Below are 23,598 nucleotides of genomic sequence, written 5' to 3'. Positions count from 1 at the left end.
CAAACCCCTCTGGGATCACTGCCAGGATCTAAACCCCTCCTGCACCCCTTTGATGTCACCTTGCTGGGGCCCCAAACACCTCCAAGATCGTTGTTGGGACCCAGCTTCTCCTGCATCCCATTGGGATTGGTCTGCTTGAGGCCCCAGATCTGCCCAGGATCGCTGCCGGGCCCATATGCCCCTGCCTGCAGTACCCCGTCACCCTTCGCAGGGCCCTGCACCCTGCCTCTGGGGATCACCCTTTCCACACAGCCTGCACTTCCCCTCTCCTCCCCTCTGCCCTGGGCTCCCTGCCTCCAGCTCTCCCAAGTCTCTTCCTTGTCACCCAGGGGCCTTGATCCCCAGGTCTGTGCACACTCCCGTGGCCTGGGGGCATCCCGCAGAGATCCAAGCACATCCTTTGCAATGTAGCACTAGCCTCATGCAAAACGTGGGGAAACTGAGTCAAGCAATGAGGCATGGTGTTGCCCAAGGGACTGGTGCCAAACCAAGTGGCCAATTTAAAGGCAATATAATAGTCCTGGAGATAGCGGGTGTCCACACAGTGTGGTGCCTGGATGAGGAGGGGGATATAAGTGGTGAAACCAAACAGAAGTTTGGAAGTCAGAAACTCCCTGGCACTCTCCTGGTGCCTCCCCTGCTGTGCGTGCTCCTCCAGGCAGAGACAGGGCCCTGGGCCAGCGAGAGGGTTGATCAGCACTGCTGGCGCCCAGCTGCCCGCCCTGCTCAGCCACCAGCAGCTGGTGAGAGCTGGAGCTGGGGGGCAGATCCCCCTGCAGCATTGGGACCACAGGGAAAGGGCTGGCCCCCTCTCCAGATTCCCATTCATGGCCAAAATGCAAAGCAGGGAGGCTGTGTGGTGCTGGAGCACTGGGAGCTCCGCATCCTTTTCTAGCTTGGTAGGCCATTGGTGCAGCAAAATCAACCATGTCTTTCTTGTCCTCCAAATTACCCTTCCTTTTAACATGTATGTTTTCCAAATGCTGCTTCTCTAGGGCCCTTTTGTGTGTGCTGAACAGCAGCCTTGAATATTAGTTTTGCAATGCTGCTGTTTTGCATGGAGTTATCTCTGCATGCTGGGCAGGACAGATAAAATCAAATCTCATACCCAGAAATGCAACCTGCACGCAGAAATAGATAAGGAGTCTGGAGCAGCAGAGATGTGATTTCTGCGGAGCTCCAACAGTCAAAGCAGGATCAGAGGCTAGGGAGAAAGAACAGCGGACACGGGGTCTTTGTTCCTGTCCCCATCCCTCAGAAAACACATAAACCAGGGGCAAGGAGTTAGAAAAAGCCTCAGCAGGGCTGGCTGGGTGTTTGAGTTGCTCCCTGGGCTATGCCCAAGGCTGATAGTGGAAGTCACAGGCAGGGAGACTGTGCTGCTGCAAACTGGGGGATTGCTCTCAGAAACCAAAGTGAATTTTTTCAAACTGATCTTAAGCTGTTCCAGGATTTCACTTCTCTCCCTGACAGACAACTGCATCATCTTGTGAAGGTTGAGTTTGTCAGGCCTCAGCTGCAGCCAGCAGTTCTGCATACAGTTCTGCAAGGCTGAAAAGCCCTTCCCTTTTCTGTCACACAGCAAGTCCCCAAGCACCAGTACCTATGGACTGAGCTGTCTTCCAAACCCCTCCTCAGGACCCAGGTATGTTGGGGCAAGCTCATGCTGTAGGGCTTATTTTTTGACCCATGGATCTTTCTTATGGTTCTCCCTCCATTTCCATGTCCTCCTTGAAACACGGATGTCAGAACTGGCTGCAGCTACTGTTTTACTAGTGCTCTATGGAGATGTAAGGTCGGTCCCCGGCTGCCAGTCCTGGGTCTCAGGGATGCCCCAGGGATGCCCCAGTCACGTTCCCATCCTCTGGCTGTGCTTTCTGTGCATTTGGGCCTGTTCAGGTGCAGCCTGTTGGCCTGTGACCTGACAAGCTGGGGAGCCAGATCCTTCTGCAACAGCCAGATGTGCCCACTCTTTGCCATCACGCTGACCGTCATGTCTCAGCAGAGACCCCTGGTTATCATCTCTGGGGCTGGGAACAGCTGCGTGCAAGGAGGAGCTGCTCCTGGGCTGTGCATGGGTGTGTGCCCCAGCTTCTGCAAAGCAAGGGCTTTCGTCAAGATGGCAGCGGACGCTGAGGCAAGTAGCTTCACAGAATCCCGGTGTACGATCCCCACCCAAGTGCTTCGTTCACAGACCTGAAACCATGGCATGGGTAAGCCAACATAGTGCTTGACAGTGCCTACTTTCCATGAGCCTGCTGACCGACACTTGTTATATTTTTAGTCCCTAATTCTTGGTGGACGGATTCCCATATTAGCCATCCTGTCATTTCACTGGGCTCAGCACCAGGCTGAGTGCTTTGGTGCTCTCTGCGTGAGCCCCATCAGAGCATTAGCTGTGTCCTGGCAGGCTGCCAGCTTCAGGAAGCTCCTTGGCTTTCCAAAGTTTGCTAGGAGCCAGTCGCTGGGGCTCAGAGCACAGGTCTGTTGGCTGCCCGGGGGTGCAGTGTGCTGGGGCTGCTGAGCTGAAGTCCTTTCACAGTGGCTGTCTCCTGCACGCTGCCCTTGCAGCCACCAAAGCTGCCCAGGAAGGTAGAGTTAGTGACAGGTGACAGCACTGGATGGGGCAGATGTTTGGGACAAGCCCTGGGGACAACACTGTTTGCAGAGTTATCATTTGCCTCAAGCAGCAGCCACCACTGCCTGGCTGGGATTTGTTGTGCTTGAGTACCCTTTACAACTTTCTGTTTTCTTTAATTTCCATGGCCTTCCATCTCTCACCCCTGACAGCAGTCTGGGCAAGCCCATGATTTTACTTCCAAAGGAAAGACCCCACATTTCCTTTTCTGACTAATTTGCTTGAGCTCTTTAGTCATTAATTGCTTCCCAATTTTAACATGCACCTCTGGGAGCAGTGAGTGCACTGGGCAACAGTGCCATAAGAACTGGGCCAGGCTTCCCGGAACTGCACCCACCTCGGCCAGCTGCTGACAGAAGGAAGGGGCCAAGGCCATGGGCCCTGCAGGACTGGTTGTCTGCTGCAACAGTCCCAACAGACCCAAAACAGCCATTTCTCCAGGCCAGGGCTCTCCATTCTCCTTTCTTTCCTGCCCCTGATACAGGGGAGGTCAAGGCAGGACCAGAAGGCACTAGGTGAATTTCCAAATTTCATTTACATGTTTGTGTGTGCAGCACATTTGGTGGAGCATGGTCTGGAGCTGCTGTGCTGCCAGCACAGCATTCTGCACAAGAGCCAGTCAGAGGGGCTGCCTGGGTGTAAGGCTCAGCTGGAGAAAATGACCTAAATCTGGTGGCTTGTTGCCAAAGTGGGATTGCAGGATTACTGGGATAGATAGTGGGCAAGACCAAAGACTAACTGGGACAAACTGATCCCATTTATGCTGGTACAAATCCATAATAAAGCCAGTGATTTCAATACGTTCTGACTGTGCCAAGCCCCTGCTCTTGCCCTTCCCTGTTCTTGTCACCAAAGGACAGAAAGGCCCAGCTTAGCAGGAAGGATGAAGTTTTTATGGGCCACAAGGAGCAGGACAGAGTCCTTCAAAGTCCCTGCCAGGTCCCTCCTCTGTCCTGTCCTGGTTTCATAGCCATGGGTGCCCTTCTGCAGCGTGACGGTGCCATCTCATGGCTTGGTACCTCCAGAGCAGGATCTGGCTCCAGGAACCTGCTCACCTGCATGGCCAGGGCAGGACATGTGGGGACTGAAGGCAGTCTGACCCTTTCCAGGCCACACTTCCAGCCCTTCTCAATGGCCTGGTTAGTGCCTCCCACTTGACCTCCAAATCTCTCCTCAGCTACTGGATATTTTCCCCTTTTTAACATATATTGCCATTGCTGCACGAAGTCAAATGGTTGTATTTGCTTGTGTAAGCTGGTTAATATTGTTTTACTGGAATCTCTTTATTTCTATATTTCAAACATTCCACACTACATAGGACTCAGACTAAGGAGTTCTAGGCCAAGAAACACCCCATATTTGAGATTTACCTGTAACACTGGATGTTCTTGTACCTACTCGAAGGGTCCCTCTGGATCAAGTTTGATATTTGTCTTGACCTTGTTCCCATTCCTTGCAGCAGTGAATTTTTCAGTCTGATCAAGTGAAAAAAAGAAAGGGAGGCCCTGGTTTTTGGAGTGCAGTGAGATGGACCAGACTAGCTACCAGATCATTTCACAAGCCAGCTTTCTGTAGAGCAAGTGATTACCTGGGAGAAGGCATTTTTTTGATGTGTCTGGAGAGCAGGACACACCAGGAGGTGGCAGAGTTATCGGCAAGCCCAGAAATACTGAGAATAGTCAAGATGGGAGGGGACAGCACTGTCAGAGTCAGTTAGTGGTTCCTGATGGTAAAGAGGACCACAGGGACCAGGTGCTCTGCAGTGATAAAAAATTACAAAGCTGACGTGACCAAGGGTCTGATAGGCAAGAGAGAGGGTCTCCAGTGTGACTGTGAAAGCACTGGCCGGGACACTACAAAGAGGTTGCCACCCATGACACCCCATTGAGATCAGGTGATGGGTGTGTCCAGAAACAAACCCGGCAAAAAATGGGCTGTGCAAGGAGTGCTGGGGCTAGGAGCAAACCTGAGCCACTGGGACTCCTGGGCACCAGGACTCCACTGGAGATGCGGTAGCTTTGGAAGAGGAGATCTCTGGGGTAGGCAGACTGGGATGGTGGAGCAACTACTGCCAAGCAAGCTGTGAGACATCTTCACCCTCCACCACCACCACCTCCACCATCCTCTTCCAGGGGCTTTGCACAGGCTAAGAGAAGATGAGAGTCATAAAGGAAACGGGCAGTGGAAAGGAGTAAAGTGGGAGCAGCAGGCTCTCAAGGCAGCTGCTCATCAGGGCTGGTGGCAGCTCAGACCCTACGGGCAGGGCAGGTGCAGGCAGAGCCTTCAGGAAGACAAACATCCACAAAGCCCTAGAGCTATGCCTGCTGCCAGGCCGGGGACAGAGAACCAGAGTGACCCACAGCCTGCAGCATGGCCTGAGGGACATGGACAGGGCACCTGTCTGCCCAGAGAGGCAGAGGGGTTGTGTGGGCTGGCTTGACTGGGTGCAAGCTCTCTTTTGGGCAGGCTGGAGCCATTTGCCATGTGCAGGAGCCACCTCATAAGTCCCTGCTGTGCAGGATTACCCTCTCCCACAGTCTGGGCAAGGACAAGGTCTTGCCAAGACAGTGAGTCCTAGAGGCCAACCAGGCAAGAGCAGGCAGGGGCAGCACAGTGCAGGCAAATGGGAAATAACTGGGGACTCTGGGCCAGCAAAGTGCTGGCGTGTGTCCAGGGGAGTCTCTGAGTCCTGGGAAGATGCAGAGGACAAACCCCCCATGCTGCATACCCCCATCAGGGGATGTCTGAGAGCCCAAACCACCTCTCCGAGGCTCCCTGTGCTTCCCAGCATCACACTGAACCGTGAGGCAGGGTCTCAATCTCTTTATTTGGGAGACAGGGGGGGAGGGGGGTTGGTATGCATGGGACAGCAGGGCTGCCGGAGCCAGCCCTGAGCATGGCAGGGGCCAGGTGTCACAGAGCAGGGAGCTAAGCCAGGATCCTTGAGCACTGACCCATCGGGAGTGAGCAGGGCTGGAGGCGCTCAGTGAGGCAGGACCCGCTGTCCTAGGAAGTGCAGAGAGGGACCTACTGATGCCATGCTGTCTCCATCCTTGGAGGTTTGCAAGACCCCACTTGAGAAAATACGAGTTACCTCGTCTGACCCCATAGCTGACCCTGCTTTGAGCAGGAGGTTGGACTAGAGACCTAAGAAGGGCCCTTCCAGCCTGAATTACCCTATGACACCCTGATCCCATGGCCTGATCACTGAAGCAATGGTTGCTGCTTGCCTGGGTTAGACCTCAGCCCAGCTCCGCAGTGGTAAGGCAGCCCCAGCTCCACCTCCAAGGTTTTGGCCCATTGCAGACAGCCTCTAGTTCCCAACCTCCCAAAACTCAGGCTCAGTCCTTAGTGGGGCAGAGCCATGTGGAGGCCTTAGTTTCTGGAGAGCGTGAGCTGCTTGTGATGGTCAGCACTAATGGTCCTGTGGGAAAGGGCACAGGAGGACTGCTCTGCCTTCCAGCCTGCCTTTCGCTACTTCAAGTAGCAGATTTGGGCCAGGCAGCAGAGGCTGTTTCCACATACCTTGTTAATGCCAAATTTCAGAACTTAAGATTTACTCGGCAGAAGAAAAAAAAAAAGTTACTTTTTTAGTCATTATCTGGTGCTCAGCATCTCCCCAGGAGAACTGGTTGGGGGTCACTTTTGGATTGGTTTATCCCTGTACTGCGAGGCTCTGCGTGGGAAAGCAGAAGCACTTTGGGGGCTTGTTCCAGCAGAAAGATGGGAGAGACGAAGCTCTGACTCACCTATGCCAACTGTGGGCGGCACTCCTCTGAAAAAAAAACAAGGGATGAGGCCCACATGTTGCTCCAGAGAGAAGCCCAACAAGCAACTCAGCACAGGGCAAAGCTGCTCAGCAACCACCCAAACGGATGCTCAGCACAGCCCAAAATCCACCATGCACCCTGTATAGGTTTATCTCGTTCATTAACGTTTATGCCTTGTGCCCCATGTACTGGCTGTGTCCCCGCGAGGGCTGAGCCTGCCCCAGCTCAGTGCACAGAGCATCCTGGAGCACCTCTGCCCTCACTGCCCATCTGTGCACTGAGTGAGCCACGCTCACATGTGGTCTTCATGTAACAGCCATGAGAAGGTGACAAAAGGACTCTTTGCCTCTCACCACCTCAGCACTGTTACTGTGCTCCATGCAAGCAAGACCTGAGCATGCAGGACAGTTGTGTCCCAGCTGCAAGGAGGACCCACGGGCAGGGGCTGATGGATTCTCTTACTGGCTTTGGGCAGCATGACCATCTGTTCCTTGGAAAGTCCCGCCTCCTTTATGGTGTCATTGAATTTCTCTAACACGCCGGGTTTCACTTCAGTATTTCTGCCTGCAGGTGACAGAGAGTGAGTCAGACAGCTGCTACCTGCAGCCTGCACCAAAACGCTGCCCTGAAACCTCCTCTGGTGGAGGATGGGCAATGCCAGGCTTGGAAGGGAGATGGCACTGGGAACACTCTGTGAGTCCCATGAGGTCCCTCTCCTCTCTCAGAAAGCTCAGGGTGCTGCCAGTCCAGCCATGCTGCATCCAGCCCCCAGACACCCCCAGAGTGATGGAGTTGTTGATGGCAGGCTGTCTGGCATTTTCTGTCCTGCTTGGAGAGGCTTAGCAGAGAGCTTCTCCCAAGCATCCCTCTCCTCCCTGTGTTTTGCTGCACTTCTATGTGCTTTCTCCAACACCTACTGTAGAGAAGCAGCACTGAGATCTTCTGTCCATTGTAGTGTCGGTGGCCGAGGACGATGGTGTAACTGGTGTAGTCAGTGTCAATCAGGCCACAGTCGTCGAGATTTTTCTCTGCAAAAGAAAGCAGAGGATCCCAGGTGCTTGGAAGGGGAGAGCTCTGTGCCCAAGAGCAGGTAGATGGGGACAGGACCCACATCCCATGCTGAACAGGACCACAAGTCACAGTGGGAGGTGTTAGACATGGAACGAGGAGGTGAAGGGCTCATGGCACCCCTTCCCATCAACCCTCCACACCCCTTGAACACCCTGCACCCCTCTACTGCACCACGTGCACCCTTCCTCATCACCCTGTGCTGTCCTCTACACCCCTTGCATACCCCACGACCCATCTCAGTTCTCTGCGCCAGTCTGGGGCAGCCCAATACCACTGATTCCCTGGGGCACAGTTCCCTTGCAGACAGAGCCCCCTTCCACGTGGGCACACGGGAAGCACGCAGCCTCTTCTGCTTGTGCACCATGGCCTGGTTACCCTCCAGTGCCAACCCATAGGCCAAGAATGACCTCCCAAGCCCTAATCCTAGCATGGGAATGCACATTCCAGTTCCCTCTGGTAACTAGCTTGGGGCCAAGAGCTCTGGGGACAGCACTGGGTTTGAGGGAGACTTGTGTCCACCCTCTCTTCCTGCACTTCCCAGCAGCATCCACCAGCAAATGCTGGTCCTGCTTTCCTCTAACACACCTTTTGCCCTGTGGCAAGTTCCGGGCCCAGGAAAAGGCATTTCTTGCTCAGCCCAGCATGCCAGGTTTCTGTCTTGAATGCACCCTCACCCAGCACCATTCCCAACCCCGGTGGGGCTCCTGACCAGCCCAACTGAAGCCAGCATAGGCTTTGCTGTACTGCTGCCACAGTCTCCTCTCTCTTCCTCCCTTCTGACCTCATAGCTCAAGCTTTGAGCCTGCTCCCCAGTCCAGCCCCCTGCACATTCCCACCTCCCCAGTGTCGGCTGGCTTCAGGGCATGGCATGGGAACTCGCTGCACACCAGCCTTGCTCCCCGTACTGCCAGTGCAACTTAGCCCTGGCCATAGGGTGATGTGGTGACTTCCAGCTCTGCAGGGCCTGGCCAGCCATGGCCTTGCGATGTCTCTCTCAGGGTGATGCTATAGCCCTGGGTGGACCCAGGGCTGCAGATATTGGTTCTTACCAGACTTGTGAGAAACATCACTTCTTTGCTTCAAATCGTCATCAGAGCTCCAAGGCCCTGAAGAGCCTAAAGAAAGTAATTTATTTAGCCTTGGAACAAAACATGCTTTTAACAGCCCCAGATCTGTGGGATCTAGGATATGCCTCGAAGGGGTGTTTGAAGGACCCTCCTAGTGCTATATTCAACAAAAACACCAGGAGGAAGTTTGGGTCCCAGCGTTGTATCCCAGTGTTTTATTATTATTATTATTATTACTGTTAGAGATACTATTACTGTTAGACTGTTATTATTATCATTACTGTTAGAGGTTAGGGCCTTTTTGAGGATGCTCCTGGGCAATGTCTTCCTGAATTAACCTAGTACCTACCCTTACCAACAACCAGACATACACATAAACCAGCAGGTGCTTGTGGCCACCAGATGGCCTTTCCTAGATCACCCTGTGAAGCGGCCACTTTGTGCAGCACAGAAAGGGGATCTATCTCCCTCAGGTGGGCACAGGCCTGTGGGGCATCACCTGTGAATTCTGGCTGCAGCATGCTCAGTGTAGAGACCCTGGAGGGTAGGTGGAGCTGGGCTGGGCTCAGGGACAGGGGGGTCACTGTGTCCTGATGGAGTCATAGCTGAACAGCTTGCCCCAGCATCCGGGTACAGGTCCCAGCTTGTGACAGACAGGGGATGAGGGAAATGCACTGGAGCTCCAACAATGTGCAGCTGGATGGTAACAGGCACCCAGGGTGACTAGCCTGGTGGGTACTCCAGCAGAGCCAGCTGCTCTGAGTTGGCTGGTCCAAATCCGCTGTTTGCTCAGCCCCTAACCTGGCCTGTGTGTTTCCCAATGCAAATCCCACTGCACCTTTACCAGAGCCCCTGGTGAGTCAAGCCCTATCCCAGATGTGTGGACACATGGGCTCTTGGCACAGATCTGTAGACCTGTCCACAGCTGGGAAGGAAATTTCCTGGATGGACATACTACCTCTGAAAGGATCCCTGTCAACCCTGCGACCAGGGGACCACTGCAAGACTGCAACAGCTCTGTGGCTTGATAATGATGGGAGACCTGGGAAAGGTGGAAATGACACTTTGCCATGGCAGAGGTGTTCCCAGGAGAGCCGTGTGAGTCAGACCCTCCATGACAAAAAGTTGCCCAGGAAGGGAGGAAGGAAAGAACTGCAGTGTCACAGCAGCTCAAGGCAAGGGGAAAAGCAAATGTTACAAGACAAGAGCTGCTGCTGTGCCCAATTTTATGTAGCCTCATTGCCCCCATGGGGAGTGGAAGCGCTTTAAGCTTTGGGGAAAGGATCACAGTCTCAGTGCTATGAACTACCAGACTTTTAGAGCACCTCTATACACCATGCCCTGCCAGATGGAGGCCAGCCACCTCTTTGAGTGCTGGGGGCCTCAAGATTGAGCCCTGAGGCACCAGTTTTATTCACAGAGACTTCCCCAAATGGGTCTGTATCAGGAGCTCAAAGGGATGGCACATGCCTCAGTGAGAGCAATTTCCTATGCTTTAGTAACCTTTCCACTCTTAGAATGTAGTAAACCAAGGGAACAGTCAGCATTTCTGTAATCAACAAACCTGGCATCACTAGAACCCAGAAAAGCCCCACCAACAGCCATTCTCAGAGCAAGGCAGAGGTGGGTCCCCAGGCTAGACCCCAAGTCTACCTTGCAACAGCTGGGAGTTTGCTCAATTGAGGGACATCTGCCAGCTTCAGCCTCAGGTTTATGCAGAGGGTGATACAGGAAATCACTAGCTCCTGATGATCTACTCAGCTTTCACCCAGTAAGTGAAACCCTAGCCTGCACAGTGGGCAATAGCCCCCATTGATGTTCATGCCATGGAGGTGTTTCTTTTCTGGGAATGACTCAAACCCTGCTGCTGGGTCAGTTAACAGATCTCTTGTTTCCTCCCTCCTGCTGTCCCAGTACTTACCCGAGTTTGTGTATTGACCGGGATGATCAGTCTTTTTCAGGACCATTGTTCTCTGCTTGCATCCTGCAGGGCTGGAGAGTGAATAAAGGCAATTTTACTCCGGATGGCAGTTTTCCCTATGCTCTTGGAGTTGGAGCAGCTCCACTACATTTCCTCTGACCTACTCAAAAAGCAGCTCAAGAGGCCATTTGATTGCCACAGCCTAAACAGCTTCTGGAGAGGCATGAAGCTGCAACTGGGGCTTGAGCTCAGGCAATTCCAATTAGACACAAGGCATAATTAGTAATCTGAGGGGTGGCTAGAAGGAAGATATCAATGGAATGCTAGGTTTCCCATCTCTCAACATCTTCTAACCAAGACTGGACACCTTTTAAAGATGAGTGGGTTCATCAGCCCAATTGGGCTGAACATAGAGGAAACTGGGTGGGATCCTCTAGCCAGTGCTAAACAAGAGAAAAAATTGCTCTTCAGGTCTTTAAAGTATGTGAAACCATATCAGTCTTCTCCACTGAGAAGAATCTCAGTCGATTTTGGCTTCTCTTTTCAGACCTGCTTCCAGAATGAGAACTGAAGACAATTTTGCACTTGTAAAGGATAGATTAAATATAAAGGTGTTTTTGTCTAATCTCTGTTATTTAGTGACACTTCTTCAGTCCCTGATGCAGTCTGGTAGTGGATCCAAAAGAATATTAGTAAGTCCTTAATCACACTATCCACTTGAAGGTGCCTTACAAACACCCACAGATGAATTAATCCTCTGAATCCACCTGCAACTGGAAGGAGCAAATCTCCCCCACCAGATCTGAGGGTTTCTTTGCACAGTTCTTTGTTCCATGTTTACAAAACTAGGCTGTACTTCAAGTCTGAGCCAGCAGCAGAAGAAGCTGTTGGAAGGAGAAGCTGGGCTCAGAGCTGTGGGAGAGCAATCCCTCTGGTCTCACCTTCCTGAAATCTCCAGCCACATGGCAGATGTTTGTTCCCATGTCCACTGTATTTTTCTACAGCTGGTTGATCACCATTCCAGGTTGGAGGCTAGAGACCAGCTCTTGAGAACTCTGCTCCATCCACACAAAGCAGCACACGCATGTTACCAGGACTGGAAGCAATGAGCATCCCCAGGACCCATGTGGTTCTTTCTTTCTGTGTTTTATAAAGAGCTCAAGAGCTATCCAAGGTGAAGAGCAAGGATAAGAAGAACCCTGTACAGAAGCCATAGCGAATGGGAAGATTTTCATTGACACTTACCCAGGGATAAATGTCTTGATGATTATTTCGCCAGTGCTTTGAGGTTCTACAGTGCTCGTGGACATCTTTCCATTTTTCCGAAGGTCTTCAATCCACTCGGAGTCAGAAGCTATGGCCAAGGTATGCCACTTCCCAGCAAGCTAGAGAGAATGCCTCTCCATTGATTAATATGGAAAGCAATGAGAGGTTCAGGGATAGAGCAGGAGCCTTGCTATTCCCTTCTCTGTTTAGGCTGCTGACTGGGTGGAAAAGCACCTTTTCTGCAAGGCAGAGTAGGGATTTACCATAAAGAAATAGCCAGATGCAAAACTCACCTGCTTGGACAAACCCAAGTACTCTGCAACCCTCACTAGTGTGCTAAATATCTACTAAAGTGTTCAGGCATTCAAATGTCTTGCTATCAAATGCTGGAAAGTCTGAGGGAGTTTAACTTCCAGCAGGAACTGGGGTCCTTCGAAAAATACTCCAGTAAGTTTTGTCTGAGCCCCATGAAGGCTGTGTCCAAGCAATACAACTTCCCCATCCTCCACCAAGGGAAAATTCCCTCAGATGACGTTACCTTTTCTACATCAAAATATTCTTTTAGAGAGATTTTGGACTGGGCCTGAAGCACCAACAGAAGTGCCAACTCCAGGAGCACTAAAACCACCTTCATCTTCACAGCTGGTCCCTCTCACCCCCCTGGCACAAACCAACAATCTTGCAACACACAAGAGAAAGATGACATCTGCAGGGACCTCCAAGCTTATATCCCTGTGCACAGATCCTTGGAGGCAGCAGAGCAAACCCTCCCCCGTCCCTCTTGGCCATTTATGTGATGGCTAGTACTGTTGGAGAGATAACATCATTATTTCTGGCCTCACCTGACTTTGTGTTTATTTATGTGTGCACCCGAACAGCATGTTCCTACCGAGGTCTGGGACAGAATGATCCCCTCAGGTCCTCAAGAGGGAACAGAGAGAGGAAGGATGAGAAATTCTCTGTCAGCCGAAGCTCTGCTGATACTTTCCTTGGGATCAACATAATAGGCTCCAAAGAGTGATGCAGAGCCCCAGACAACACCCATCTGGTCTCTTGTTTTGGTTTTGGAGCAATTTCTGGAGCAACGGTGAATTTTTCCATGGTTGCAGTCAGCTAGGTCCAGAACCTACTTCCCTGGAATCCCCTCCCTGCAGGGCCCTTTCTGGAGCTGTCTTCACCCCTCAGGTCCGAGTGTCAATTCACCAAACCTGCTGCTTTCACCCCCAGAAACATCTGACTTTTTCTTGTTGCAATACTGAGCATAAGAGCCCCCAATTCTCATAGGAAACTAAGCAGAGTACAACACCTTGGAGAACTGAAGTGCTACTAACTTTGTCTGCACATTTTGATCTTTCAAAGTCTGGCTCCAACATCTTCAGACAGCGTCATCTGTGTATATTTGTAAGAAACAGCATTAGACCAGGAGAACAGCCTTATTAAGTGAACGTGTGTTGCAAAAATCAAAGGCTCTGCTAAAGCATTATTTTTGGTGACAACACTGTTACCTGAAGACATGATTCTTCTATGCAAAACACCATTATTTCATTCACGCCTTCAAGCAAACTGCTCGGCAGGAGGTACAGTGAACTTCCCAAGTCACCAAGCTCAATCTCAACAATATGATCTATTTAATACTATTCATGGGACCCATGTGCACTTTATTAACATTGCACCTGTAGTTCAGCATCTTTAACAGAAAGAAAATGCTAAAAGGAGAACAGCCAGGAGGTTCATGTTTTTCTGAGCTTCCCAGTTGTTTGGCCTGTGGGGGCTACACAGCACACGGTGTGCAAGATCCATCTTCTCCAGGAGACATCTCTTTTGTGTGTTTGAGGTGCTAGTTTGGGGAAAATTCTTGTCTTCATGGGCAAGATCCCACAACTAGTCTGAAATCATTCTGGGATGTCAAAAAAAGGAATGGTGCTAGATCTAGGCAGATTCTTCCTAGCAGTCTTCTGAACATGAGGGCTCTCAAATCACATCAAGAGCAGTTGGTTTCTCATGATCAGGTGAGAACAGGCATTGCCAGGAAAGACTCAGACAAGAAGGCATGAGTACCTCAACCTTTCTGCGTCCTTTTCCACATCATGATTATTCCCCCACTCACTTCAACAGCAGGGACACATTTTCCTTAGTCCTCTCTTTGCTAACAAAGTAATGAATATAATTCATTATGTTTAGCTGGCATATATAATTTGGTCTAAAACTATAGCATGCACTCCATACCTTTTCTCTCTTTCATCACCTTGGTCAACGTTACTGTCTGTTCCCATCCTCCTGGCTGAGGTACTTCCAGGCAGTGAGAACAGAGTGCTTCTTCCACCAAGCCACAGTGGACACATTGTGTGCTCCTTTGTTCTCTTCTTTCAAGAATGTAAGGAACAATAATGCACTGTGGTCAGATAAAACCATGCCACTCTGGTAAAAGCCATTTTGGAAAAGAGATTTATCTGCAAGATCATCCAAAGTTTCCCACATCACATAGATGGCTTCACATGCCCAGCGCCAGTGACTGGAACAGGAGCATTGCCCTCGGCTTTCTCCTGGCAGCAGGAAGCTGCTTTTAGAAGTCCGGAGGAGGCAACACCACACAGTTAGGAACCTCTTTCTTCACTCAGATGTAGTGTTCTAGAGAAAGCAGGGATTTCCCTAGCAGATAAGTCTGATAAATGGGATACATGTTTCTTTCATCTCGAGTGACTCTGCTGTTCTGTATGGCAAGCTCCATTTGTCCATATCTTAGTGTGGTCCTACCCATTGGGAACTTAGGTTAATGAAGGCTGAGCATACAACACAAGCAGGACTTGTGGTGCCTGACCACTTCTCTGCCACAAATGTTCTCTCATCTACTTTTTTCTGCCTGTCACCTTGAGAGGTGCATTCTTGACCAAATATCAGAATAGCAATAATTGGCAGGAATAGTCATGAAATCAGATTCTCCCATGTTTCCCTGTTGGTAGCAACAAGATCACCCTACCTTGGAGATTGTGGGTGGGAAGGAAGGTGAAATTCCTGTTTTATTTCCAAAGGAGTAGCTGATGTTGTAGCAGTCCTGCAAATTGGGTTCCCTAATTGGCTTCAGCCTTGTAAGTAAGCTCTGGGAGGATGCATGCCACATCCTCACCTAAACTGGATAAGACATTTTGGGTTCCTACTGGGGAAGTCTTGATTTCAGCAGAGAAGGGATTTATTCTAATCAAATGAAACCAGTTCCCATAATTTCTGCTAAATAGGGGTCTTACAGACTCTTATTTTTAAAGAAGTCACTAGCCAGAACTCAGCCGAGGACCAAGAAGGACGTTTTTCACAGTGCCTGTGGGTGTATCCTCTTGCACACTTTAAGCAGTGGTCACAGTGTTCTTTTACATCCTTTTATTCATGACCACAAGCTAACCCCTTCTCATCTCTGCATAGTGCCAAGAGCCCCTGTGAAATCTTCCTGAAAGTATGTCATGAACCAAATTAATTTGGTCTCTCCAGACTTGTTCAGGTACCACCCACACTGGTACCTTATTGCCACCATTATGCATGAGGAAGCAGCTGTCTGTTCCCAGGATTAACTCTGATTCCTGAAACTACAAAGATCAATCCCCTGACAATGGTTTTCCTGCTTATACATATTTTATTGCATTAAGAGAATGACATCTGGCTCTGCAGTGTCTGCAAGTACAGCCCAGACAGGATTATTCACCACTTAACAGGAGATGTTTATAGCAGAGCATTACTGCTGTACTTTGCACAGTGTTTCACATCAGAAAGGGCTTTGCTTAGAAACAGTGCTCTTTCCAGAGAGCTTGACAAAAGCCTGATGCTGATAAATGATTAAAAACATAAGACTTAGCAAGGGCACTGGTGTTGTGGGGTCATTCAGTACAACTTTTCTCCCCAGAAATACCTATTTCTTATGAAAAAGTTCCGAGAATTATTCCTTGGGAAAACTTCTGTGGCCAAGGCTTAGCAATTTTACAGAACTCCCTTCTAATCTATTCAGATCTCTAGAGAATATTGCATGTCATCCTTCTGCTTGCCAAAGATGTACTGGTCCAAGAGGGTGTAGATCTCTGCAGTACTTCACACCAAAAGGATGGTACCTGGCTTTTGTGATCAGATGAAACACAGATGACCTGTCCTGGATTGCATTTGAATTAGCTGGGCTTTCTGGGCCTTTCTAAAGCTCACATTGTGTGTTGAAGTTGGCTGTGCTAGGGACTTTCAGACACAAAGGGAAACAAGGCAAAAAAGGCACTGTAATAATGCTGCAGATTAGACACCCTGTTTCTGGGTGTCATTAAGCAAATAAAGGGCTGAACATCCCACACATTGATCAGAGAGAATGAGGAACCACTGGTTGGGCCCTCTGTCCCAGCGCTGTGAGCCCCAAAACACCCGAACCGTGAAGGGAGCCCCAAGGTCACCTCTGTACCAAACTACATTGGGCACCCTGACATGGTGAGGGTGACGGTAACTCAGCAGTGATGCCTCTGCTGTTGGTGAATTTCTGTAGCTGCCCAGGCAGCACCTAAGCAGAGACTCTCTGCTCCAACACCCCTCTATGCAGGGCCTTCCTGATGGCCCCTTTGACTTCATTGTTTCTCAAGCTGTAGATAACAGGGTTCAGCATGGGGGTTACAACAGCGTACAGCAGGGCAAGGACCTCATGCATCTCCTTGGAGCGGCTGGAGTGAGGCACCAAGTACGTGATGGCCCCAGCACCAAAGAACAGGGACACCACAGTCAGATGGGAGGTGCAGGTAGCAAAGGCCTTCTGCCTTCCGGCTCTCCTCTGGAGGACAGCCCAGATGATGCGAACATATGACACGAGAATAAGGAGGAAAGACCCCATTGCAATAGTCCCAGCCGAAGCATGTGACACAGCCTTGTTGAGGTGAGTGTTAGAGCTGCAGGACGCCTTCAGCAAGAAGGGCACCTCACAGAACAAGTGGTCGATCACATTGGACCCACAAAAGGGTAAGTGGGCTGTGAGGAAGGCTTGGATCAGAGATGAGAACGAGCCACTCAGCCATGAAACAGCCACTAAGCAGAGGCAAATCTTCTTGTTCATGAGTGTTGTGTAGTGGAGGGGGTGGCAGATGGCCAGATACCGATCGTAGGCCATGGCAGCCAGGAGCATGCACTCAGAGCCCCCAAAGCAAAGGAAGAAATAGATCTGTGTAATGCAGCCCACAAAGGAAATTGTCTTCTGTGGTGAGAAGGAGTCCTTGAGGATCTTAGGGAGGGTGACAGAGGAGTAGCAGATGTCCAGGAAGGAGAGGTGGCCCAGGAAGTAATACATGGGGGAATGCAGGTGACTATCCAGCCAGACAAGGGTCATTATGAGGAGGTTCCCCAGCAGAGTCACCAAATAAATGAGTAAGAAGCCCAGGCAGAGAGTCACCTGTGCTTTGTAGGCATCGGAAAAACCCAAGAGAAGAAATGTAGTGGGGCTGCTGACATTTTCCCACTGCAGGGATTCAAGGCTCATCTAGAGAAAGAGCAGGAGTAAATAATGGACAGTTGGAAGGAAGGTGAGCACTCACCCCTGCCATGGGACATCACTAACCCTTTGTTGTGCTGGTATCTTGGGCTGAAGCCATGTCATTGCCTCCTGCACACATTACATCTCCCTCCAGGAGCCCTGAGGGTGGGAAACATCTGTGGAGACAGATGGTGAGTCTCAGCCTGTGGACTTTTGACCTTCAAGCCAACCCCAAAGGAGCTGATACCTGTACTTCCATGCATATGTTCCCATTCCCCAGTAGCTCTGTTCTGGTTAGTATGGGGGCTGCTCTCTGGCTGATTACCTCTAAGGTAGCTAGCAAACTCTGGTAGAAACCAGACTGACATGGCTAAAACAGCTCCAGCTCTTCTGGTACTTGTTTGGAGAACACAAGGCACAGCAAAGACATCTCACTGTGTCACCCTCTGAGCTGGGGCGGGCCCCAGCGCTTAATGTGTCAAAACTCTGCATCACCTGAAGGACACCAAAACCCAGGAACCTCAGCAGCGCAGTCATTAAGGATCCCAGGGACTGCTAAATGAGAATGAATGAGAGCAGCTCTTTGCTCCCCTTCTGATTTCATGAGCATAACCGAAGAGTGGTCTAAATATTCCCCAAAACATGGAAGGTTGGACTTTGCCTTGCTGAACTCTTACTGCCCATCAATGAAGCAAGTCCTCTTTACATCATTAGTAAGTGATGCACAAGTCACTCCAAACAAATGACAGAAAGACCTCCTGTTTCCCCTCTCCCTCATAGTTGTGTGAACAGATTTTACCTCCTTGCCAAAAAAAAATAAATCCTTAAAAATAACAGACAAAGGAAGGGTCTCCCTGCAAAAGCTGCACTTTATGTGTTAGCCTTGTGTGCACACCAAAAAAGTAATGTGGGGAGGGACCTCTGGGAGACCACATGAGGATCATAAAGGTATCTGGAGGTGAGCGTGTAGGCCAAACAGATTTGGGGATGGCAAAAAAAAAAAAAAAAAAAAAAAAAAGCAGAGACACTAGCCTGGACGAAAAGGGAAAGACTGAACATAATGTGAGACTGGAGCTCAGGGATAAATGATGAGATACAAAAGATTTTACGAGTGAACCAAAGGCTAGTGAATCCACAGACAGAAAGAAGAGCAGGAAGGAGATGATCAGAGGTTTATGTCAAAGCCAGCAAGAAGAATGTCTAGGTCTAATGCAAGAAGGCACTCCAGTAGGAAGGGAAAAGCATTCGGTGATCCAGGCTGGTGGAAATGATGTGCCAGGCTTTGAACCAAGGAGGGAATGGAGGTCAAAGAAAAGGCATGTACTCTCTTGGTTTGGCATGTGCTGGAAGAGTAGGAGCTGGTAAACAAGGGCGTAACAATGGAGAGGAGAGACAAAGGAAAGGAAAGCACCTGTATGGATAAAAAGAGCTGCTGGGAAAGTGGTATAGACAAGCAAAAGGCGTGTGTCTCCTTTGGCTCAGGAAAAGCAGATGGTCCATAAGAAATAACAGAATCAGTTGTGGTATCGCATCAGGCCAGTATGGAGGAACTCAAACTGCTGCATGGAGCAGCCCATGAAAGCAGACGTTCTAGGAGCTCAGAGAAATAGTTGGTGGGACCAGAGCAGAAGCAGAGGTGGACATGAGCTGTCTGGAAGAAGGATGAGAAAGGGAGGCAAGGTGGAAGGGTAGCACAGCGCAATAGATGGAAAGGCACCATTGAAGGATCTGCCTGAAACCAAATCACCTTGGGAAAGAGGGAAAGGAAGTTCCCTGGACAGTGCTGGCAGTCTGTCATAGATTCCTCAGTCAAACTGGGACAATATAAAGCCTTAAGAGAGAAATTTTTACAGGAAGAGTACCTCTTTGGAGAGGGAGGTTATAAATCACAGGCTGATCTACAGTGGGGGCTCCAGATATCCCTCAGTATGTCATCTCACTGATGTCTTTACTAGATCACAGCACGTAGCAAGTTGAAGAGTGGGGTTTTTTATATATTTGTTCCTAAAAAAATAGGCTGTTATACAACAGCTATCTGTAGAAAATCACATCTACTAGGGTGGGCATAAGTCAATGAAATTTCACTTAAGTGGGAAAATCAACAGAAGCAGATTAGTGGCTGTGGCTCTGAAAATGCACTGATCAGGACAAGTGAAAAAAGCTAGTTACTGCAGCTGGATAGATTTGGGAAGTCAAGCATGCAAATGCAGAAAAGGGCTGGAAATTCCTGAAGCCAGAGATACAAAACCAGGTGAAAATTCCCTTTTGAGCACAAGGGAGAGTCTGGTAGAGTAGGGCTTCTTCTCTAGTGAACAAATAATATACGTGCACCAAGAAGGATATCTGGAATGAGCAGAAAATCTGCAAAGAAGGAAAAGAGCCTGAAAAGCAGTAAGAAAAGTCTGAACTGAAAGATCAAGGAGTGCAGAGAGACAGTGAAAGTTGCTTGTTGTCTTAGGAGGTTAGTACAAACTCTTCAGTCATGTGGTTGAGTTACAGGCAGCCTTGAGGTGCTTCTCAGTTCAATACCAGGGAGATCAGAGATTGCCCACTCCCAGTTTTCTAGGAGGACAATGACACTTTAGGGTAAAGGCAGGGTGACAGATGACAACATTAGAATATGGGGACAGCTGTTCAGAGAAAGAGAAAAATCTGCAGAGGTTTGCTGCACATCAGCAGGGCTGTGGGATGGGAGTGTGGCTGCCTCTGAATTCAGGAGGAATTGGTGCTGCTGTTCCTGCAGCAAGGATGCAAAGCATTTCTCCAATGGAGGCTACATCCGATAGGAGAAGAAGGATCTAGGACTGGGCATTTGCAATGGTTAGGGGAAAGACAGGTCAAAGATATGATAAAATGTAACTCAGGCTTCCAAGGGGAGATCCCACCAAACAAAGAAGCTGTCTGGCTTTAATAAGATACCTGGTTTTCTCAGCAGTGGGAATGGCACAGCTGTAATCTGTCTGGGCCTCAGAAATTCCTTTTTAACCTGGAGATGAGTAGGGGCAAACGGTCAGGGAGCAGTGAGGAGGATCCTGGCGAAATTGGGGGGCCAGGCTGGGCCCTAACCCCACTGAGGTTGTCACTGAGCAGGGCACTAAGGGTTGGGATGTGCTGGCAAAACAGGAGGACAAGAGCTGGGAGGTGCTGCCAGGCAATCATGGGGGGAAGAACTGGTTGGGCACAGCAGCTCTGGGATGACAGAATGGGGTGTCTACTAACAAGGTCCCCAGCTGGAGACCTGGTGGTCTGGCCAGCTACAGGATAACCACAAGTTATCAGCGTGGCATGGGAAGGCAAACTGGCCTTGGGCATAGCAGGGAAGGTTTCCAATCCACATGCAGAAATACTGACATTATGGTACGTAAGTGAAATCTTGCCAGGTGGTGTGTAGGGTGCTGGGAGCCCCCCTCGAGGAGGAGGAAACTGCTCTGCAATGGGCTAAGCTGGACTGCAAGGATGCCCAGAGGAGGGAGATTCCATTGGAAAGGACATGGTGTGAGGTGATTAGTCTGGAGAAGCAGAAGCTGAGTGAGAAGATGACTGCTGCATCGGGGAGGAGAACCCCCTCACTAGAGCACACTTCTGTTGGTAACCCTGGCACAGAAAAAACCTGAGTAAGCTAGCAGCTTAAACCTCACTTTCAAAAGTGACTTGGACCCAGGGATCATCTCCTTAGATCAAATTCAAAGAGATTTGGACAAGGAGCTGAGGTTCCATGGGGTGCCTTATTATGAGGTTTGGGACCCCAAGTATTTATATCAGGACAAAGACAGGAGAGGCTTTGGTTCCTAAATCTCTTTGTCATCTCTGAAAACTTTTCCCTTTAGCTAAAATAAACCTGTCTTAGCTGTAAGTAAGCATCCACAGAATTTTTTGCATCAGTTTAATGAAGAGGAGGTGGAAAACAATATGTTTGGTTCAACTGGAATGCCACACAGGCAAATCCAATGCAAGACTCCCAAAGAGGGCACCCACACCCCAGTACCCTTCTAGCACTCCCTAGCCCCTTCGGAGAAGCAAGTGCATAACCAGGTCTCCAGTCTCCCCAGGGGCATTGCCATGATCTGGGCTAACAATAAAACCTGTTTGGCTTCTCTGGCACCAGTTGCTGCATCCAGGGGTGGACGTGCTGGATGGATGAGCCAAGGAAGGTTGCTTGTGTTTCCTCCTGACAGTGTCTATCAGTTTGTGAGCAACAGAAGGAGAAAATGTCAAAGATGTTGTGTGACTGGAATACAAGTGGCATCTTCATTTCATTTTCTGATAGCTTTAGGGGTCTGCAATTAAATTTGCTGATCTGATAGTCATTAACTGGAATATCAGCCAGTCAAGTGTTTGCCTTTCTGCTAATTAATTGCATCTGATTTTCAATCAAATCTAATATGAGACAACTGAGCTCAAGACAGTTTGGAGGGGTAGTTGATCAGTGCTTCTCTTCATGAAGCACACACTAATAACAGCCTTGTTGGATTTGTAGAGCCACACCAAAGTCAGACTGCAGACACTGGTGGGAAATGGGCTGCAACACACGTGAACAAGGGACATGTCTGCACTGGGGCCAGAGCCATATGTGCAGTAGCGGCAAGGCTTGTTAGCTTCAGCCAGCTCATGTGAGTGCTGTGAGCAGGCAAGCTGCAGCAGTGTGGACTTTGAGACAGGTCACCCAGGCTCCCAGGTACTCACATGGCTGCTGGACTATAAGAGGTAGCACAAGGACGTCCACATCTGGATGTGGGAGAAGGGGATAGAGCAGAGCAGGGCAGAGTTAGCCTTGAAGTTCTCTTACGTGGGGCTACCTTCTTCCCCCTTCCTCAATCCTACAGCCATCCTAGACTGCAATACTCACCCTGGACATTGGTTAAGGACACCTAATGACCCAGCCTCTGCACAGCTTACCTTGAGAAGATGCTTTCCTGTCTTTGTACCAAGGAGGTCTGGCAGCACCAGCAATTTGGGATACCAGGGTTGTTTCAATACACTCCTAGGAGACAGCTGTGAAAAGATCCCCTGTTACAGCAGAGTCCATAATTGCTCAGGCATAGCCCCTTGGGCACCATGGATTGGGATGCTGTGGGACCAGGGAAAAATACTGAGAGTGAATACAATGTGCAGAGTCCTGTGTTCAGTGCCCAGCCATGAACTTCTGCATATCTACCCCAATGGGTGCTCTGTCAGCACCCTGCACAAAGAGGGCCCCAAACTTCCAGGAGCTGGGATTGCAGGACCAGTCTAAAGCTGTGCTTGAACTTCCGAGCAGCTAGAAACACTCAGAGGAGTGGTCCTGCTGTGGAGCAGGACTGAGCTAGTCCTGTGGGTTCTGCAGCCAACTTGCCTCAGAGAAACCCTTAAGCAAGAGCTGAAGTCCAGAAATATGCCAGGTAGGCCCTTCTGCCTGTGCTTTCCTTTCCTAGCTTTTTTCCACATTTGCAGTCAAGAATGTACCTCCTGGCTTTGCTTTTTTCTGGACAAGCTGGTCAAGTTTTAGGAGTGGCATGGGGAGCTCTAGCAAGTGTAAAGCACACTGCTTCTCCAAACAGCTGCTCTGAATATTTCACCTGTGAGAAATTTGGGAATCTGGAAAGGATGTTTCCCCCCAAAATGTGCCAATTTGCAAAGGCCAGTGTGGGGCTTGAGAGCACACTGTTTTTCCAGAGCAGCCTTGGACCCTTCCTTGCTCTACCATTGTCATCCTGCAGCAGCACACAGCCATGGCTGCACAGTGCATGGAAAGGAAGACTACAGCAGAGAACCTAAGGCTTAGAGCACATCAAGGGTGGACTTATTAGGAATAGTCCTCTTCCTTGGTATTGTTCACAGTTTTAATTAATTTATGAATGGTCAATAATGCATAAATAATTTCTGTTAGTGTTTGGAGATCTGCTGGTTGCATCCAGCTGGATTCCTTATAGCCCTGTTCACATAACTGGTGCAAATCTCCTCAAGTGCTCCAAGGATCTCGGAGTCACAGAATGATTTCGGTTGGAAGGGACTTCAGGGTCTCTGATCCAACCCCCTGCTCAGAGCAAGGCCAATTTTGAAGTTTGATCATATTGCTCAGGGACTTGTCCAATTGAGTTTCAATATCTCCAAGAATGTGGATCTCACCACATTTCTGGACACCTGCTCCAATGCTTGACCACCCTCATTGTGAAGAATGTTTTTCTTGGGTCTAATTGGAATTTCCCATTTTGCAGTTTCTACCTGTTGCCCTTCATCCTATCACCATGCACCTTCAGGAAGAGCTCTCTACATCCTCCCTTTAGGTAGTTGGAGACAGCAGTCATATCTCTCCTTTGCCTTCTCTTCTGAAGGCTGAACCAATCCAGCTCTCTCAGTCTCTCCTCATAGGTGTGGTGCTCCAGGCCCTGACCAGCTTTATGGCCTCCACT

The 23,598-nt window shown here is 49.7% G+C and overlaps 1 protein-coding gene and 1 pseudogene across 1 annotated transcript; both read right to left on the bottom strand.

Annotated features, from left to right (window-relative positions):
* Positions 1-4,731: 4,731 nt before the first annotated feature.
* LOC106494228 (extracellular fatty acid-binding protein-like) lies at positions 4,732-12,367 on the bottom strand. The gene is made up of 6 exons (XM_067309382.1): positions 12,272-12,367; positions 11,713-11,852; positions 10,468-10,538; positions 7,326-7,436; positions 6,871-6,972; positions 4,732-4,784 (listed from the first exon to the last, which is right to left on the bottom strand). Exons 1-6 carry the CDS (start codon positions 12,365-12,367, stop codon positions 4,732-4,734), a joined length of 573 nt encoding a protein of 190 aa, XP_067165483.1.
* Positions 12,368-16,252: 3,885 nt separating this feature from the next.
* Positions 16,253-17,279, bottom strand: LOC106494227 (olfactory receptor 10A7-like; annotated as a pseudogene).
* Positions 17,280-23,598: the final 6,319 nt, after the last annotated feature.

Source organism: Apteryx mantelli, chromosome 21 (genome assembly GCF_036417845.1).
Source record: "Apteryx mantelli isolate bAptMan1 chromosome 21, bAptMan1.hap1, whole genome shotgun sequence".
Classification (NCBI taxonomy): Eukaryota; Metazoa; Chordata; class Aves; order Apterygiformes; family Apterygidae; genus Apteryx; species Apteryx mantelli.
This window is presented reverse-complemented; position numbering and strand designations above follow the sequence as displayed.

Bases quoted from the DNA above. Each gene is read 5' to 3' on its own strand.
- LOC106494228 (XM_067309382.1), bottom strand. From the start codon at position 12,367: ATGAAGGTGGTTTTAGTGCTCCTGGAGTTGGCACTTCTGTTGGTGCTT. The intron at 11,853-12,271 runs GTAACGTCATCT...CATTCTCTCTAG, and splicing joins AATATTTTGATGTAGAAAAG to CTTGCTGGGAAGTGGCATAC. The intron at 6,973-7,325 runs GTAGGTGTTGGA...TGTCACCTGCAG, and splicing joins CTCAGTGCTGCTTCTCTACA to GCAGAAATACTGAAGTGAAA.